The 21,738-nt window shown below is 37.3% G+C and overlaps 1 protein-coding gene across 10 annotated transcripts in view; it reads right to left on the bottom strand.

Annotated features, from left to right (window-relative positions):
• TLK2 (tousled like kinase 2) overlaps window positions 1-21,738 on the bottom strand; it is a 93,283-nt gene that overhangs the window by 39,418 nt on the left and 32,127 nt on the right. For 8 of the 10 annotated variants that reach the window (XM_080924352.1, XM_080924343.1, XM_080924345.1 and 5 more), the window contains 3 exons: window positions 16,378-16,545; window positions 5,257-5,352; window positions 4,107-4,199 (listed from right to left, as the gene is read on the bottom strand). In XM_080924352.1, the coding sequence (XP_080780478.1) occupies window positions 4,107-4,199; window positions 5,257-5,352; window positions 16,378-16,545 (357 nt within the window). The remainder of the gene's footprint in view (window positions 1-4,106; window positions 4,200-5,256; window positions 5,353-16,377; window positions 16,546-21,738) is intronic. The other 2 variants (XM_080924347.1, XM_080924349.1) reach the window with 1 other exon arrangement.

Genomic DNA, 21,738 nt, shown 5'->3' with positions numbered 1-21,738 from the left:
GAAAAAAGACAAGAGGGTGGTTGGGGGAAGCCATGTATGGGTGTTTTGCCTGCATTTGTCTGTGTACCACATGCATGCTTTCCAAGACCAGAAGGCGGCATTGGATTCCCTGGACTGGAGTTACAGATGCTTGTAAGCCACCACATAGTTGCTAGGAAAGCAAACCTGGGTTTTGTGAAAGATCAGCAATTGTGCTTAACCACTAAGCAATCTCTCCAGTATCTTTGCTGCTTTTGTTCTTGTAAGACAGGAGCTCAGAATATAGGATGTACTAGAACTATTACATACCAGGGCTTGAACTACAGAGATCTGCCTATCTCTGATACTCAAGTATAGAGATTAAAGGTGTGTGCCAGATCAGCTTCAGTTATAAAGCAGCCTGTATGAAATAGCTTCCCAGTCTAAATATATCTACTCTTTCTACAGGCATACCTGCTGTTCCTGCAGAATCCTACAGGCTATGTTATCAAAGGAAAAGTCTTACTGCACTTAGGTAAGTATGACTAATTCATATTGAAGAACCTATGGGCAAAAGACCAAGAATGTCTATGCGAAATCTAATATACTTCTGGAAGATAAATGTTCTTCCCAAGTATGTGGCAATTTAAAGTTGTGGTTTCTACCATTAATCCATGCTGGGAGTAGAAACTGGCTGACAGTACCCCCAATGTAGTCATACCCAATATCTTACTAAAGTGAGAAAACTCATGAAGAACTTTTATTTCCTGAAAGGAAATAAAAAATATTTAATTTTTTAAAAGTAATTGCTTAGATCAAACTGGTCTGTAGCAATGTCTATGGGTGACTGTCCTGATGTAGGAGCCCCAGACCAAAGTGAACTCTACTGTCCCTATGCAAATGGTCCTGAGCTGTGTAAGGCTAATTACAAGTGTGTCAATGAGCCATCCAACAAGCAGCGTTCTTTTATGCTTCTGCTTCCCATTCTAAACTACTTCAGGTTTCTGCCTTTGGTTTCTGTCCTGATTTCCCTCAGCACTCTTTCATCCTTATGTTGTTGTTGGTCGTAATATTTTATAACAATAGAAAGAGAAATGGAAGAGGCCATGAGTTCAGTCTCTAGAAGACAAACAATGAAGAAAAACAAGTAGAAAAAGAAAGGATCATGAGTAGGTAGAAGATGATGGTGAAAGACAAAGGGACCTATGAAATACTCTCTTCCAACACTGTCCCCCATCCCAGTGGTGGGGTCATGTAGAACATGAGCTTTAACCCATCACCCTGACAAATAGTCAGGCTATATATAAAGAAGGGAAGTCGAGCAATAATCCTTGCTGAGTCAATGAAGCTACTCTGGTCTAAACTCTTGATACTGAAGTTTGAATAAGGATTTTTTAGAAAGACAATCTCACTACAAATCTTAGTTGTCAATTCAATCAGCATCCAAGTGGACCAAAACCAAAACACAACAACGAGTCTTGGGGCTGGTACTTGTTATATAAGCATAAGGACCTGAGTTCAAATCCTCAACATCAATATAAAAAGCAAGACACTTGTGTATAGTTGTGATCCCAGCACTGTGAAGGACAGAGAAAGAAAAACACAAGGAGAGAGATGCTGTTTCAAAAAAAAAAAAAAAAAAAAAGTGAAAAGGCCCTTTCATGGCCTCAACACATAACACACACAAACACAGATACTTCAAGCAAATAATCAAAATGTAAGTAATTCACTGCTGCTTAAAATAAATTGCTTGGGCTAGAGAGATGGGTCAGTGGTTAAGAGCACCAACTGCTGCTCTTCTAGAGGTCCCGAGTTCAAATCCCAGCAACCACATGGTGGCTCACAACCATCTGTAATGAGATCTGATGCCCTCTTCTGGTGTGTCTGAAAACAGCTACAGTGTACTTCTATTTAATAAATAAATCTTTTTAAAAATTGCTCTTTTCATTCAAATATGGGAAAATAAACATAAATAAGGAGGCCCAGGGACTGTAATTCTGAATGAGGGATTCAAACATCAGCTTGAAAGTGCAGAAAATGCTGCTGGGCATGATAATGCAAATCTTTATTCAAAACACATTCTGGGATGAAGTGGGATGTCTCATTCCCAGCACTGGCTGCCGAACATGCACTGAACCAAATGGACAAATACTCCATACTCTCCAAAAGTCTGTGGCCAAGTAGCTCTGGGGGAAAAACTAAAGGGTTACAATGGTTCAAACACACATTATAAGCAAGAACCCAGGTCCACTTATAAAGTAGAGCACCTTGACCTGTGGTCAATATGCCTTCTAGTAAGCAAGGAACATTTCTGTTATAGAAAACAAGAAGCTGAAGACAGAAAATGCAAATCTGCTTGGGTTGTACTTTGAATGCCAATTTGGGTGCTCTCAACTTGGTTATTTGGTTTTGTTTTTGTACTTTTAAATAAAAGGATAGATATTCTCTGAGACTGACAGATTTTGTCTTGCCTCAATGTGGAGTCCAAATGATTGAGCAAAGACTATTTTCTATATCTCTAAAGAAGATGATATCTGCTAATATGTTGTTTGAAAGTCTTTAAATAGAGAATATAGGAAACCCAGGACCAAAGCACCCAAGACTTAGTGTCTTGTTACCCTAGCTAGGTGTCCCACAACATACGCACCGGCACATTCTGCTGAAGAAACAATGCACTAAGAAAATATCAGAAGTTGCAGATTATGCTAAACTTTTAGCCAATAGAGTAAAAGAAAAATTGCAGGTACACACTGCCAAGAAACACCAGCTATCCTCACTAGAGCTTCTCTTTTAAGTCTAAGTCTAGGCAAAAATAGAAATTTCTAAGAGAAACAAATACTTGCAGGATGGTTCAGTGGGTTAAAGCTCCTGATGTCAAGCCTGACAATTTGGGTTCATTCAATCCTAGAGACTCACATGGAAGGAAAGAAATATCTCCTTAAGGCTCTGCTCTGACCTCTCTACATAAACCAAGGGACATGAATGTTCATACACACAAAATAATTTCTTGATGAATAGCCATCTGGGATCTAAGAGACCCTATCTCAAAAAAAGTGAAACTACAGGCTAGAGAAACAGCTCAGCAGTTAAGAGCACTGACTGCTCTAGCAGTGGACCCAGGTTTGATTCTCAGCAACCACATGCAGCTCACAGTAATCTGTAACTCCAGTTTCAAAGTCCAATGCCCTTTATTGGACTCAAGAGCATATGTGGTATAGGCAAAAGTTGAAAGAAATAAAAATAAGTAAATGGGAAAAAAACTAAATTTATATACGCACACACACACACACACACACACACAACTATTTACTGGCTTGTTATATCAGCACTTGGGAAGCTGTGGCAGAATGATTATAAATTGAAGGCCAGTCTAGGCTACACAATAAGACTCAGTCATATATACACGCACACACCGTGCAGAAATTCAAAGGTCTAAAATGAGCGGTATGATCCAGGTAAAAATAGCTTTTTAAAATGTAAGAAATGGGACTGGAGAGATGGCTCAGCAGTTAAAAGCACTTACTGCTCTTGTAAAGGACCCATATTCAATTTCCAGTATCCACTACCTCTGGTTCTATGGGATCCAGTGTCCTCTTCTGACCCCCATGGTCTCCTGCATATATGTGGTGCACATATACTTATATAAGCTCACACACATACATATATGAATAGCCAGGAAATCATTTAACATTGTGAAAGCCAAGCATAGTGTTGCACACTTTTAAGTCTAACACTCAGAGGAGACAGAAGCAGTGGCGGGAAGATCACTGAGAGCTTAAGGGTTAGCTTAATCTAGATATTGAGTTCTAGGGTAGTCACGCAACACAGAAAGACTGTATCTCAGAAGAAAAATAAAAAAGCAAGAATATAAAAATGGCTATTTTCAAATGGTAAAAATGTGAAACTTAATTCAATAGTTCTAACATGAACTACAACTCTGCATATTTGGTTCTCTAACATAAAGCCAAGTATCAAAATACCACATTGCAAGCTCTCCAACTTAAAGAGGGTATTCAGAATGATTCCAGTTCCTTGATGTTCATTATTCACTGTGTCAATTGTCTATTGTAATTATCCACAATGTGCACATGGTCCATTACACAGAAGTGGTGCTTATTATAAAGTCTCTTACATATTCTTATACTTACTCTTAATAAATCATCTATTCTTCCCTCCTTCTTCTCTAAGTCAGAGTTCTTACTGTTTTCTAGTGCAGATATTTTTTCTATTGTGAGGTCAGACTACAAAGACAAAAGCAAACAAATTTAGAATTAATCACAAAACATTACATGCCATCATATTTTCTCGCTTTTTTGGAAGAAGCACTTGCTAACATGAACAGCTAGATAAGTAACTCAGGAAATAAAATCTAAATCTGCTTCCCTCACCCCGTCCTTCCCTTCAAACCTTAGCAACACCCACAAAACTTGTACTGCAAAAACATTACTTCTGGAATTAGCTATACAAATTCCCACAATACTGTACACTGAATAAAAATTATATGACACCAAAGAATTGAAATCACATTTCTAGAAAGGTTTTCGGGAGAAAGCATGCAAAGTTTCAAGGAACAAGTGTGCCCCCTAGTGGAATCAGAAAGAAAGTAGAAAAGCAAAAAAGTTCTTCAATGTCCAAACACTGGTGGTTCAAATAAAATAAAAATCTTTTATATAGTTCTTTACTGAGAAGCATCCTGTGTTGAGGGGAACACAGACAAGAATACCCAACAAACTAACTTAGAAAAACACAGTTGGAGCAAAGATTTACAATCCTTTTAAAATATAATTTCCTTTTTTTTTTCTTTTTTTCTTTTTCATTTTCTTACTTTGCTGGGGACAGCCTGAGCTGGCCTAGAAACCAAGATCCTCTTGCCTTAGTCTTCCCATTGCTGGGATTTACAGGCATATGAAGCACTATGTCAATGTTTAGAATAGTCTCTATGTTAGAAAATTTCTGAAGACTGTTTAGAAAGCCTACTGTCACCACTGCCTAAGGTGATTAGAATTACTCTAATTTTGCATATACTAATGTAAACAGTAGAGACAGAATTTGCACCTAGGCCCAGAAGTGTGCTCTTGTCTCCATACAATGCTGCAGCAAAGTCATGCCTACTACAACATACCACAAAGGTGAAGAAAAGCCTGTTAAAATTCCTTCCAAAGGACCTGAAATACTCACAATGCAAACTCTGAAAAGACTAAACAATGGGGTATCATCAAAGGTAAAGGGAAAGCGTTACAGGCTTTCTATATGGTTAGGTTTATTCCTGAGTATAGCTCTGCAGTGTCCCCAACCTACCTGGGTCTGTCTGTGCTGGATGGAGATCTGTTTTTGGGAGCTGCAAGAATGTTCTGTATTGCCAGAACCCGTAGAAGAAGGACTGTTTTGTTGAGCCTATAATAAAAGTACATCACCAATCACAGGAAAGTTTTGCATCTTTCTCCACAAATGTGTATGAACAGAGACATTTATCTCTTTATAAAATAAACCTTTCTAATGTAAGTCAGAAGTCATGATCAAGAGAAAAATAAGACAAGTTCAATATGAGATCCAAAAGCTGGATATGGTACCTTCATGTTTCTGAAGGTAAGCTTTAAATAATCAAATGATCATAAATTATTTTATACAAAATCACAGGCTGGGTAATGATTCCTGTTTCAATGTGCCTTTGTGAGAAAAAGTGAGTGATATATACAATGCAGGTGACACAAAGTAGAAAGAACTGGGAAATAAAGTTGGAAATGGCTCTGCTATTTAGAGCACTTACTACTCACAGTGACCTGGGTTTAGTTCTCAGTAGCCATACCAGGTGGCTCATAACTATCTCTAACGCCAGTTCAGGAAAACTGACATCCTCTTCCCTCAGTTACCTTAGGGTGTACATAAACTCATACAAAAGTGTGCAGTGTATATATACATACCAAGAGAAAGTGGATGAGCAAACAAAATTTAAGAACAATAAATAAATAAATAAATGTAGGTTTAAAAAAAGAATTGGAAATATTCATAAAAGTCTCTTTAAGTTCTCAAATACCCACTAGCAGAGAAATATTTAAAATTGTGGGTTGCTCTGTAATACTTCTACTTGCTGACTTGACATATAAACACTTTTTGTATTTGTGTGTGATATATATATATATATGTGTGTGTGTATGTATGTATATATAATGTATAAATATATGTGTATGTATATATATGTAGATATAGATATTTTTGTGTGTGTGTCCACACGCCAGAGGTCAATGTTGAGCGTCTTCCTCTATCTCTCTACCTTATTTTTTGAGACAGGGTCTCTCTTTGTACCTAAAGTTTACTGCTGGTAAGACTAGCTATCCTACATGCTTCAGGGATTCTCTTGTCTCTACCTCCCCAGTTCTGTGATTATAGGTGTACCATACCTAGCTTTTTATGTGGATATTGAGGATTTAGAGGTCCTCGTGCTTGAACATAGATTTCTAACAGCCATTTCCCCAGATCCTATTTTAAATGACACTGTGTGGGGGTGAGGTGGGAGGGATCTTTTGTAGTTTAGTGGTAGTAGGGACAAAAACCTACCTTGCATATGCTAGGTAAGTACTTTATCACTGACTGATAACTCTAGCCCAAAGTAATTTTTAAATTTATAAGATTTAGCCAGGTGGAGGTGGCACACACCTTTAATCCCAGCACTTGGGAGACAGAGGCAGGTGGATCTCTGAGTTTAAGGCCAGCCTGGTTTACAGAGTGAATCCCAGGACAGCCAATGCTATAGAGAACTTGAAAACAAAACAAAAATATAAGATTTAGATATAATATAATCCAACTATTCTGTAATTCATTCATGGTAGCTCTTTAAATCAAGGTACACCTAACATATTATGACTCATCATAGGCATAATCAGGAAATATTAGATAGTCTTAGAATTATGAGATGATGAAAATACAATTCTGCAAGCTCAGAGACTGCAGTACATCTAAATATGTAAATGGCAGGGTCCTGAAGTTTCACTTAGTGGTAGAATATGATTAACATACACAGGCCTTGGGTTCAGTGTCAATCACTACAAAAGAGAACGAGGACAAAGAGGAGGAGGAAAACGTCCTTTTTTCCCATAACATCTATATATTCTTTTTATTGCTGTTCCTATTACTGTGTTAGATATACTGAAACTATCATGTACTAAACATATTATCTACTGAACAATCGTTGTAAGCTAAATGCTTCAATGCCATAATCCTTATTTAAAAAACAATTTTAAAAGCTGAGGATGGTATGGTGATGCATACCTTTGTTCCCAGCACTTAGGAGGCAGAGTCTGAGTTATGGTCAGAGCTATATATACTAAGACCTTGTCTCAAAACAACTGGGTGGCTGGGGAGAGGACTCAGTTGGTGAAGTGCCTGCCATGTAAGCATAAGGACTAAACACTGAAATCCTCACCATTCTATGGAAAAGCAGAGCATGGTAGTGTATGCCTGTGATCCTAGCACTAAAGTGGACAAAGAGACATCTAGAACCACAGCTTGTCAATCAGTCTAGCCAATTGCTGATCTCCAAATTCAGTAAAGCATTTAGCTTAAAGTGACTGCTCAGTAGGCAACAGTTATATCTAACATAGTAGTATGAACAATAATAATATATAGAAATTATAGGCTGGAATTAACATTTCCCCCCTCCTCCTCTTCCTCCTTCTCCTCTACTTCCCCAACTTCTACTCCTCCTATCTAAAAAATAAGGTGGAGAAACGATCAAGGAACAATATCCAGTATCAATTTCTACCCTTCACATACACCAACACACAGACCTGTATATACATACAAACATGCATACATATGCAAAAATTTCCTATTAAAGTGGTGATTGTTATTTTTATTTTACAGATAAAGAAAATTTAAGTCAAATCTAGTACTTATGAAAACTTACCAAGCTAGTTAAATGAAGTAATTAGAACTGGGGGCTGTGTGAATCCATAGTAATTGCCTCAATGACAAGGAGTAGAATATTAACACGCTTAAGAATTTGTACAAATAATTTCAGTTAGGGACTTATTCTATGACCTCTTAAGGCAGGCAGTTTCATTAGGCTTCATTCATGATGATGATGATGATAATGATGATGATGATGTGTCTACTAGATCCTAGGATCCTGGAGTTTAAGGTGTTTGTGAGCTGCCCAATGTAGATACCTGAAACTAAACTCTGGTCCTCTGAAAGAACAATGCTCTTAACCACTGAGCCACTTCTCCCTATACTGTCCAGCAGAGCACAACCTTTTGTTTTTATTTTTGTAAAATATATAGACTATATCTAATATATTTAAAAAATAAAAATATATTTGCATATATAGAAAGCCAAGGTTTATATATCCTTGGCTAAACGCAAACTTAAAACCTTCTAGCCTCTAATTTCTGAGTGCCTAGATTACAATTGTATATCACTATACCTGGTCTATAAACCGTCCTTTTTATGTATTTGTGTCATAGAAATTTACTGAGTACCTGCAATGTCTCAGCACAGGGTTAAGAACTATTAGCATAAAGGCAAAAGAAATAAACACAATCAACACCCTAGTCTGTTTAAAGGAAGCTTATAATTAAAAGGAAATTTTATCTGGTGGTCCAGGCCTAAAATCCTAGCTATTTGAGGCCAAGGAAGGAGAATTACAAGTTCAAGGCAATCTAGGCAATTCAGTCCCCCATATCAGAGTAAAAGAAGAAAATGAAAGATATGAATATGTTCTGTTGTTGAGCACTCACCTAGGAAGTACAAGGCCCAAGGCTTACTACCCAATAGTGAAAGAAAAGCACTCAATAAATAGTAGTTGGAAAAAACTGCTGACTGGGTATGATAGCTCAAGACTGTAAACCCAGTTTATGGGAGAGTAAAGGTCACAAGTTCAAGGTCATTTTCACTCAATGTTGCAAGGAACTACATGAGACCACCTCTTAAAAACAAAACCACCCACAAGATAATGATGATGGTGCATGTCTTTAAATCCAGCACCCAGGAAGCAAAGGCAGGTGGATCTCAGTTTGAGACCAGCCTGGTCTTCAGCATAGCCAGGAATACACAGAGAAACTTGTCTCAAGAAATAAAAAAAATCCCAAACCCAAACAAACAGCAACAACAAAAACCAGAGAACAATAAACTTAAGAAAAACAAGTTAAATAACCACAAACAAACTAAGCATAGTGGTACATGCCTCTAATTCCACTACAATCCCTTTACTACTTGGGTAAAGGAAAGAGAATGACTAAGAATTCAAGGTTATTTTTAGCTACAGAGATAGCCCAGACCAGGATACACGAAACCCTGTTTTAGGGGAAAGGGGGAAGAGATTACTACTACAATGCCATCAATTCCAGAGGCAGAAATAGGAAAATCAGGAGTTCAACACTCATATGAGCTTGTCTTGAAGGTGGAGGTTGAGGTGCTACTATAGGAAGACATGTGTAAGGCAAACTCACAACATTTACATTAACTGATAGTGACAATGTGGCATGATGATTCAGTGGGGAAACAGTCTTTGTGACAAAAGTGTTGGAGTGATGAAATACCTACCCACAAAAGAATAAAGGTAAATTCTTTTCCTTAAATCAACCCAAATTTAAAACAAAATATATGGAAGACTTAAATGTAACAGCTAAAAGTATAGCATAACTAGAAGAAAGTACAGAACTAAAAATTTATAACCTTTTATTAGATAAAGCCTTCTTATATGTAACTAAAAGCATAAATAACAGAAGGGAAAATGGGTATTTTGGACTTAACTTCTGTTGTTCACAAGAGCCCTGTGGGGCTAGAGATACAGCTGAGGGATGCTTGGTGTGCATGAGATTATGACTTCCATTATGAGCAGCACCCAAAGGAGGATACCATACAGAAAAACAGAACAACAGCACCCCCCCCATACATGAAAGAATTATTTGGTAAGGACCTTCAACTAGACTATTACAGAACCCTCATATTTCAACACTAAAGTAACCTAAATTTAGAAGGGAGTGGTGGAATGGAGGGCTGGTGAGCTGCTTCAACGGGCAGAGGCTCTTGCTACCAAGCCTGGTAACAAAAGGTCCATGCCCAGAGCCCACATAGCAGGAGAGAACAGAATCCCTAAATGGTCCTCTGACTACACTTCCACACCACCACCCCACACAAATAAATATCATTTTGAAAAGAGCAATGGAATACAGTACATATTTCATTAAAGATAAATGACTAATAACTATAATAACTAAACAAAACAAAGTATTTGTTACTTGTTAGATATATATAAAATATCATTTTGTACACTCTAGGATAGTTAAGGAAAATTATCTCACTGATAGGAACGTGAAATGGTACACCTGTTATAGGGGGAAAATATTAGTCAGTTCCTTAAAAGTAGCTACCAAATGACCAGTAATATCACCCCTGGGCATATACCTAAGGAAATGAGAGCGTGAACCTACACAAAAGCAGCTTTCATATAAATGCTCATAGCAATATAATTTCTAAGATCCAAACACTGGAAACAATCCAAATCTATATCAATTAATGAAAGAACAGAATTCCAAACCAGCTTGAACTAAATTTATGCTGAAGACCCTGTCTCAAAAACCCAAAACATAAATAAAAAAGGAGAAAGCTATCTGTTACCATCTCATGAAGTAAATTTCTTACCTCAAAAAAATTCAATAATTATAGCCAGACAGAGGCGGGCAGATCTGAGTTAGAGGCTAACATGATCTAAAGAGCAACTTCCAGGAGAGCCAGGACACAGAGAAATCCTGACCGGAAAAAACAAACAAACAAACAAAAAACCAAAAATAAAAACAAAAACATTTAAAAAGCTGAAGAAATGGCTCAGGAGTTTGTAGTATACTCTTCAGGAGTGAGAGGCGGGTCCTCGGCACCCATGTAGGACAGCTTGCTATCGCCTGTACCTCTAGTTCCAGGGCACCTCTCACCTCTAGTACTCATGCATACAGAACTCTCATACATTCACAAATACCTAATTTAAAATAAAGATAAGCCTTTACAAAAAGTAAAAATGAGCAGTGAAAGGGTTGGCTCAGCTGGTAAAATGCTTCCTGAAATCAGATCCCTAGAAATCACTCAACAGCCAGTCTTGGCAATTGTTAAACTCTATGTTTAGTGAGAGGCCTTGTCACAAAAAAATAAAGTGAAAGTTACAGAGTAAAAAGCCCAACATTTACTTCTGGCCTCTATATGCTCTTATACACATGTACACAAACAAATACAAACACATACACACAAGTTTGAAAAATAAAACTGACAACTAAAACTTCTTACACATGTACAAGATCTTAATTTGTATTCATATTAAAGGGGGTAGATTTTTGAACTTTTAAGAATATCTGTATAAATCAGGAGCAGTGCTGCACCTCTATAAATGCAATACTTGTGAAGTGGAAAAAGTTCAAGGTTACCCCTGCTAGAGAGTGAACTCACGGGGCCTAAGTTACAAACCTTTAAGAGCAATCAGGGGAAGCATTCTGGTCTTTGCCCAGCTGTTGGGTACAGCCTCTGGGTATTGGAGTAAATTACCCAAGTGGAATTATACGGAGGAGCTGAAGACTGACCCAGCCTCATGTATGTTGGGCACTCTGCCACAAAGCCATGTCTCCACCCACTGCATCGGCACATTTGAGTGAAGGCTAGCAAACTGCATTGAGCGACAAGACAAGAGATGGCAGTGACACAGTGAAAATGAAATCTCAACAGCTGGATAAAGTGACAAATGCAGAGGGACATCAAGACTTGAAGGATCAGTGGAACATATCTTAAAGCACAGGCCAAGGGGAAACATGACGGGTCTGATATTAATTCGGGAGAACTGAATGGATTTAGAAAGAGCCCATGTATTTACTAGAATTTAGAATATGACAGCAGTATCCCAGGAAAGAGGGAATACCAAGACTGTTCGGAAGCCAACAGTTTTTGCAGGAAAAAAAAATTCCATGAACTATGCAGAAAAGTAAAAGTAAAATATTAAGACTAGAAGTGGAATATGAAAAAGCTACACAACAATGGAACAGTTTGACTTTGAGAACAGGGAAACATTCCTCAAACATTAAATAAGCTTGTGAATATTAGCATACAAATACCAGGAATTGATCTGGGGTTGAATTAGGGTAGCCAAATACTGAGAAATACTAAAATACCTGCCAAGAACATAATGAAAATTTCTTAAGGAGAAATACTACATATGTCTCTGTAAGTGCAATACAAGAGATCCACTAAAAACAAAAAGATTCCCAGAAAACGTGTGTGTGTGTGTGTGTGTGTGTGTGTGTGTCTGTATGTGTAGGGGTTTAGACTAAAGGACTACAATGACTTTCATGTGCATAAACTTTTTTCATGAAGTTTAGGACTTTGTATGGTGATAGATACACATACATATATGTAAATGTTTAGAAGATACACGAGAATGGTAAGTTCAACCTCCTGTGAGCTGGCCTGTATGAGTGGAAAACGGAAGGGAGTGTGGGAGGTAGTATTTCAGCTTTTTATATAAGCATAAATTTTTCTTAAAGACTAAAAACAAATATTTGATGGTACTTGCTAATTCTCAATTGTTGTATGTAGTGTCTTATCATTTTGTGTTATTTGGTATTTTTTCAATTTTTTAGGATTAATTTCCTAGAATGGTGGAAAAGATGGGAATTCTGCATATGTAGAAATGTTACAGTTAACTGAATTTTTAAAAAGTTATTTATTTTATGTATATTAGTGTTTAGTTTGCATGTATGTCTGTGTGAGGGTGTCAGATCTTGGCATTACAATCAATTGTGAGCTGCCTTGTGGATGCGAGGAATTGAACCCAGGTCCTCTGAAGAGCAGCCAATGCTCTTAACCACTGAGCCATCTCTCCAGTCCTATAATCGGTCTTTAAAAAGTTGCATTTTCGGGGCTGAAGAGAGATGGCTCAACAGTCAAGAGCACTGACTGCTCTTCCAGAGGACCTGGGTTCAATTCCTAGCAACCACATGGTGGCTCACAGCCATCTTTAACTCCAGTTCCAGGGGAAGATCCTCTTCTGTCATTTCTGCAGACGTACATGCATGTGGTGGACAGACATACATGCAGACAAAACACTCATATACATGAACTAATACATCTTCAACTGGGTGTGTTAGTGCATGCCTTTAATCCAGCTAGCATTTAAAAGGCAGATCTTTGAATTCCGGGTCAGTCTGCTATATGGAGTGAGTTGCAAGACAGCCTGGTGTACACAAAAAACCCAGTCTCATAAATAGATAGGTAGGTACATAGGTTGGTAGGTAGGTAAGACAGATAGATGGTTAGATGGATGGATAAATATTGATGGATTGATTGACTGATTACACTGATTATTCAGATAAGAGACATTATCTGAAGCAAAGGTGAAAATCTCAAATACGATCTGTCAGCAGTGGCTACCACCTCAGGGAGCCTCAAAGAAGACTTACATTATCCCAATTGTTTTAAGATCTTGTGAATTGTACAAATGGAGTATTTTTACAATTTAGAAGATTATATACTATGACTTAACATTTCCTACTTTATACATGAAATAATAATTTAATATCCATCTTTGAATCTGGGATATAGTTCAGTGAGAGTACTTGCTTAACAAGGTAAGGCTTAGGAGGCAAAAGCAAGTGGATCTCTGTGAGAGATCAGCCTGGGCTATATATACAGTGAGTTCTAGGACAGCCAGAATTTCATAATAAAATCTTTTTTTAACCCTGGCATATCCAAAAGATAAAAAAAATGTTTTAATTCCAATCAACACAAGAAAACAAAAGATGGACTCTGAATTCTTTCTTAAAAATATTATTTATTTATTTTTATTTATGTGAGTACAGTATCTTCAGACACACCAGAAGAGGGCATCAGATCCCATCACAGATGGTTGTGAGCCACCATGTGGTTGCTGGGGATTGAACACAGGACCTCTGGAAGAGCACTCAGTGTTCTTAACCACTGAATCATCTCTCTAGCCTGAACTCTGAATTTTCTATTATCTGTTATTTTTACGAACATAAACAGTTTTTACTGTTAGCGCATTCATACATACATACACACGCCCCCCCCCAATTGTATGGCATTCCAACATATAAATGTATTGTAATTCATTTAACCAATTTCTTTATGAAGAATGCCCGTATTAATTTATGCAATATGTAATTACACTGAGTTCCCATCACAGGACATAGAAGATATAAATTAAGCAGTTTTGACCTGACAGCTGACACTGCAGAGTAAGGAGTCAGATACAGTACATTATACTGCAACTAAGCTAGTGATGGAGTCAATAGGGGGAGAGGAAGGCAGTGAGGGCTTATTTTATAATGTGCTCAAGCTGGGCTTCTCTAGTAGAGTTCACTGAAATAGAGAACAGAGGAACAGCAGGCATACTGACATTTTTGGGGGAGAATTCGAAGGCAAGAACAAGTATAAGCTAGGTATGAAGGTACAGACCTCTAACTCTAGCACTTAGGAGGTGGAAGGAACAGGAATTCAAGGTTAGCCTTGGCTACATAGTAAGTTTAAAGCTAACCTGGAATAAAACCTTCACCTTCCAAAGTGCAAAGGCTTTAACTAAGAACAAAGCTGGTAGTACCTGAAAAAAAAAAGTAGTTAGTCTGAATGTGACTTGATAAGAAAAGCAGAGCAGCAAGAGATGGGGGCAGGAACAAGCCACGAAGGGCCATTTGAAGGACTTTTGAAACAGAGAAGGCATATATGGACTTGGGTTTCAGTCCCACTGGGGGCTACTGAGAAAAACTAAAAGAACAAACATAGAGGCAAGGAGTCCAGTTAGGCTGAAATCTCACCAGGGGAGAAAGATTTCAGCTACACTGGCAGTAGTGAACAGAATTAAGTGGAGGAATTCAGGGCATATTCTGAAGATAAAATCATTAAGAATTACTGCTCTGGATGGAGGGTAAAATACAAAGTGGTAAGAATAAAGGTTTTTAAAGGCAAAATAGGAGAAAGAACAGGCAATACTGACAATGTAAAAGTGTAGAAGTGAGTGTTCAATGAGGAGTTAGAATAGAAACTAAGAAAAAATTATGGTAAATGACATGGAGTCAGTATTTTATACTATTTGAATCCCTCTCTCTATTCTAAAGACAGACTTCTCACATAGCCCAGGCTGGCCTCACACTTACTATACTCAACCTCTGATTCTCCTACTCTGATTCTCTACTCTCTGGCACTATAACTATAAGCATGTATGTAGCATTGTACCCACTCTATGTGGTTCTGAGAACTGATCCTGAGTATCGTGGATGCTGGGCGAGCACTCTACCAATTAAGCTGGATCCTCAATCTGAATATATACTCTTTAAAGAGAGGGGGGGGGCTAGACAGATGGTTAAGTGGTGAAGTGGTGCTCGATGCTCTTCAGAGTACTTGAGTTCAATTCCCCAGCACACTCCAGGGAGGCTCACAATTACCTAACTCTAGCTACAGGAAATCTGACATCCCCTTTTGGTTCCCAGGGTCACCAGCACCACACACACACACACACACACACACACACACACACACACACACACACACAAATTTAAAAAACAATCTTTAATTGGGCTGGAGAGATGGCTCAGTGGTTAAAAGGACTGATTGCTCTTCCAGAGGTCCTGAGTTCAATTCCCAGCAACCACATGGTGGTTCACAACCATCTGTCATGGGATCTGATGCCCTCTTCTGGTGTGCCTGCGGACAGCGACGGTGTACTGACATACATAAAATACAGTTTTTAAAATCTTTAATTAAAGAAGAGAAGTTGAAATGAGCAAACAAAACATTCCTTTTAAAAAGTAACACACACTATTCAAGAGTGAGAAGGCAGGAGTGGACACTCCGCATACACAGGAGAATGCCTTCTTCATAATGCCTGCCCACAGAAAGAATAAAAGTACACTACTCAAGTATTAGTGTGTATAAATGTTAGGTAGAATCTAGTGATTTTCAGTTACATGAAGTTTGTCTGCAGTGGAATCTGCATTTTCTTTACATTGTCAACCTAAGATCACATTCCCTTCCCACAAGGCTGGCAGAGCCTGAGATTCGAGCCCAGAGAATGAGTGGCGCCCTATCCCTTAAGTAATAAGGAAGGGCGGAGGGATGGCTCAGTAGCTAAGAGTTATGTTGCTCTTCAGAAGATCCAAGATTAGTTCTCAGCACACATGTTGGATAGCTCACAGCCACTATAAGTCAGGCCCTAGGAGATCTAACAACTGTCTTTTGGACTCTATAGGTACTTGCTCACACATGTGTGCACACCCACACAGGAATACCCATAAACACAAAATTTTCAAAGTAAATTTAAAAACTTTTAAATTGAAAATATTTTTAAATAATGAAAGAACAGAAAACAGCCTCTCTATTAAAACAAGAAATCCAGAAGAGTAAACATCTTTAAGCACGTGGCTTTCTACTTACAGAGACGAAAGTAAAGCAGAGGCCAGCTCCCCTTGGTGCTAACTGCTCCGTGTCAAGTCGAGGTTTTGCTAACATCACCGACATGAGAGTTGGTAGAGCAGACTGCTCCTCGGAGGCCTCCTTTGCAGCACTGCCATCTAAACCATACAGAGGCTGTTCTACTCGACGCTGGAAAACATTAAAGAAAACACACAACTATGTGAGAAAAGGTAATCTGAAAATACTGACAAAGATGCAACAGGCTAGAATAGGTATGGTATACAAAACACCTCTGATGACAGAGTGTAACAACATGGTCACTATCTCCAAGCCTGAGTAAGTACCTTACTCAGATTATATAAAGACATTCTAATAATTCAATTTTACAAAACTCTCAATGTGCAGATTACTTTGTATTGTTCAATAAGTCACCTTTATAATCCTCTCAATCTTACACAGGAAATGTTATTTCTATCCTATAAGTAAACAACAACAAAAAAATAATCAAAATAACTGTTGCACGGCTTTATAGACAAGTTTATTGCACTCTGAATTCTACTCTCATTATACCTCACACGCAAAAACTACACTAAATATAAGCAGATATTTATGTATATGTAAATATACATAATTTATATAAATATATATAAATATGTGACAAGCATGTATAGTTTATTCTAAAAATGGAAGAATAGTTAAACATTAGCAAATCTCCAAAATAATTCATTATACCAATGGTAGAAAAAATATAATTCTTCTCTTTGGATCATAAAATCATTCAACTTGTATAATGTCAAACAACTTTAAAAAAACTAGAAGATTCCTATTTTAATACCTAAATGAATATTTTCTCGAAGTCACTAAAAATATTACTAAGAGTACTATAGCAGAGACCCTTCATTATAGTTAAACAGGCAAAGGTAACATATGGAATAAAAAAAATTTAGAAAATGTGATATGAACACTGAAAAATATTTAAAAGTATCTCTTTTGGATGACATAAATATTCACAAAGGAAACCAAGCAAATTAGCCAAAAAACTTCAGTAGATATACAAGTACAAGATAGGCAACAAGACAGGTATAGGTAACTATACACCAACAATTACCATCAACAAATTAATAGAAGAAAACCACATTGAAAATAACAAAACATTAAAACCCATGTAAAATACTAACTATGAAAATACATAAACCAAACAGCTTCACAGATGAACATAAAAAACAATCTACACTGGACAGGGAGGCAGAAACAGGCAGATCTCTGTGAAGTCTTGACCAGCCTGGTCTATAAAGGTAGTTCCAGAACAGCCAGGATATGTGAAGAGATCCTGTCACAAAACAAATAAGCAAGCAAACAGAAAGACAGCCCAAATGGTAATATCCTATTCCTGAATTCAAAATGCACAAATTGCAAAGTTCTTTAAAACCAGTAGTTTTTACTTATTTTACTCTAGGCCTTCGAGGGAAAGGATAGCTTCTCACTGGCTTTTAGATTATAGTAATAGATTATAGGAAAATCAAATAATGTTTAACAAATAATATTAGGAAGCTGGGCAGTTGTGGCATGCACCTTTAATCCTAGCACTGGGAGGCAGAGGCAGGTAAATCTCAATGAGTTCAAAGCCATCCTGGTCTACAGGAGCTCCAGGACAGCCAAGGCTACTACACAGAGAAACCCTGTCTTGAACACCTCTCCCCACAAAAAAAAAAAAAAAAAAAAAAAAAAAAAGAGTATTAAGAAAACCTCACTGGATATCAAAAAATGCTACAAAACTATTTTCAAAATGACATTCCTGTAATCCCAAAACTTGAGGATGAGGCAATTTGGTTAGCTTTAAGTTACACTGGTGACAACTGTCTCAAAATACTAATTTGCACATGTATGTAGTTCTAGTGGCAAAAAAGCAAAGAATTTAGAAACAAATTTACATAATTTGTGATTAAAGCATATTTCATACAGAAAAAAGAGACAAGCACACATATAAAAATTATACAAGAAGCTGGGTGGTAGTGGCACTCACTTTTAATCCCAGAATTTGGGAGGTAGAGGCAGACAGATCATGAGTTTGAGGCCAGCCTGATATAAGTTCAAAGTGAGTTTAAAGACAGCCAGAGCTACAAAGTGAAACCCTGTCTCAGGAAAAAAAAAAAAAAAAAGAAAGAAAAAGAGAAATGATACAAGAAAACATAAGCATATGCTACTACAACTTAATGGTCAGATTTTTACACCCAGGGATGCAACATTCACGTGTGTGTTTTTGAATCATAATATTAAAGACATAAAGTTGAATAAAGTCAACAGAAACATATCACAAATTTGTAAACATAACTACAACATACATAATACTCAGTTAAGAATCTTAAAATGTCCTCCTGGCTAAACTGAAAAGGCCATTCAACATATGAAAAGATGTTTAATATCCCTAGAGAAGAAATCAAAGTTAAATCAAAGTATTTTTCTCAGTAGAAAAATTATAATGACAAAATTCAGTATTAGTTGGATATGCCAAAAGAAACTAAAACTGTTCATTTAATAGAAATTTATATAAAACTATATAGTATTTATATAATATATATTCCATACATATCACCTATATATAACTATATAATAACAGGGTCTCTCTATGTAGTCCTGGCTATCCCAGAACTTAAAGGACAAGTTGATGACCAAGTTGGCCTAAAACTCAGAGATCTACCTGCATTTCTGCCTCTCAAATGCTAGGATTACGGGAGTGCACCACAATGCATGGCTTGAAATGATCTCTGTAAATATACTTAAGAATTACACAGAAGCTTTTTTGGTTGTGAGCCTAACTTTTAATGGCTGAGCCATCTGGGTGGTGATGGCTCACACCTTCGATCCCAGTGCCTAGAAGGGAAAGGCCAGCATTGTCTATAGGGTTGAGTACCAGGACAGCCAAAGCTACAGAGAGACCCTATCTCAAAAAAACAAAACAAAACAGTATATACAAAGAAAAAGACATTAATTACAATGACAAAACTACTTATAAAATACAAATATATTTATAGGAGACTGAATAAATTAATATGATTGAAAATAAAGAAAACCAACACAAACTAGTACAAACATACATGTATATATCCTGAAGGGTCTAGAAACACTTGCCAACTGCCTTTGGAGAGTGAGGGTAAGACTGATGATTACCCTGCATGTGCTTAGTTATATCCCCAGTTCTTTGGGGGTGGTGGAGGGAGATAATGTCTCACTATGTAGCTCTGGCTGTCACAGAATTCACTCTGTAGCCTCCAACTCAGATCTGTCTGCATCTGCCTAACTCGGCCTTCTAAATACTAGTGTTTAAAGGCATGCACTATCACAATTGGCTTTCTCTAGATCATTTTTATGTTTTCTCTGAGACAGGGTCTCACTGAATGGCATACACTGGTTCTCAACTTGCTCTGTAGTGAGGGTAGGCCATGAACTTCTAATTCTAAGTCTGTGTGTATTTTAACTCACATCCAATTTTATCTTATTTTAAAATAATTAGATTTTATTTGTATGACTATTTTGCCTGCATGCATATATGTGTAGCATATGCATGTGATCCCCTGAAGTCCCAGGGTATAGATGGCTATGAGGCACTGTGTGGGTGCTGGAAACAAGTGCTTTCAACTGCTGCACCATCTCTCTAGCCCTTTAATTTTTACAACAGGCTCTGGCTATTTAGCACAGGCTGACCTCAGACATATGATTCTCTGTCTTCAACCTCAGAAGTGCTGGGATTACAGCTGTGCACCATGATGCCTGAAGAGCTATTCATTATAGAAAGTAAAAGTAAGATACATTTATCAAATGCTACTGACAAATGAATTTAGTTTTCCAACTTATAAGTAAGTAGTCCTCCTCAATATGCTCTATAATACTGTGGTAAGCACTCATCAATAAGCTCATTAAGTCAACTTTCCTGCCCTATATTCAATAAATATCTGCTAAAGTCTAAAGCCTTTGAGGATTTTCTGAACAAAGACAGGGTAGAATGTTTGAATAAACCTTTCCTTAAAAAACAAATTTAAAGACATGGCACAGGCCAGACATACAGCTAAGTCCTTCAATCCCTAGACACCACAGATAAACATGCCTGGGCACATGCCTTTAACCCACAAGTTTCAGGCCAGCCAGGCCAACATAGTTAACACTTTTTATCAAAACAGCAATTTTTTAAAGGGCAGGGTAAACATCTTTAAAGAACATACAAACATCAAAGATTTGATAAAGCATACATGATCTGCTGGGACAAAACTTAAGAGTATATGACAGATGAAAGAAACATCAAAGTCATATATGGCACCATGATGTCAAGTAGTATCTAAACCAAAGCACACCCAAGTAGAGAGCTAAACAGGAAACACTTTCCACTTCAAGGTGGGTCTCCAATGCAGCAATTCTTAGGGATAGGGTAAACCAAGAGAAAAGATCAGGACTTCAAGGAAGCTGCCTTGGCACTGTAGGGAACTGGGTTTAGAAAGTGTTAGGACAATCCAAACCAATTCTCTGACAGCTGAAACAAACAACAGAAATAAGCCAACCAAACAAATATGGGCCTTAAATGTGATGAGGTTGCAACAGAAAGCTAAACTCTCTAGAAACTAGGCAACTAATAAAAAATTCTCCTTCAAAGAACAAATATCTTCAGTCATTTAAAAAATAATTTTTCAAGAACTCTAAGTTATACATCATTAGAAAACAACGTAAAATTAAATACAACCACAAAAAACTAAGAAAATTGAGAGCAAAAACAAACTGATAAAAATATCAGATGCCAGACTTATCAAATACAGACTATAAAATCACATATACACGATTTAGAAAAAAAAGATTTAGAAAAATAAGATCAATGGAAAATACTTGCTGAGCAAGACCTATAGTTTGACCCCTGGAATCACAAAGATTTTTCAAAAGAAAGGGGACTGGAGAGATGGCTCAGCAGTTAAGATCATATTATGTTTTGGTTCAGTTCCCAGCACCGATACCATAACCCCAGTGTCAAGGGGTTATGACATCCTCTTCTGACGTGGGCACAAGATACACACATGGTTCACATACATACACACAGGCAGTCACACATTAAAACTTTAAACCTTTAAAAATAAAAATAAATGAATAAACAAAGCTTTAAAGAAGTAAACAGCAGAGTTTTTTGTTGTTTAAAGCAGTAGCAGGACTCAGGAGAGAAATAGTTCATAGTAGAGCACTTGCTTATAGCATGTGGCAAGGTCCTGAAGATTGAGCCTGGGGAAGTGGGGGTGGGGTTAGGAGAAAAGCAGTAACAATTCAATACAGCTAATAACAAACAAAAGATAATGAAAGTCTGGAAACTGAGGAGTAAGAAGAAATAATCTACAAAGAAGCAAACACAGA

This window comes from Micromys minutus, assembly GCF_963924665.1.
Source record: "Micromys minutus genome assembly, chromosome: 10".
Lineage (NCBI taxonomy): Eukaryota > Metazoa > Chordata > Mammalia > Rodentia > Muridae > Micromys > Micromys minutus.
This window is presented reverse-complemented; position numbering and strand designations above follow the sequence as displayed.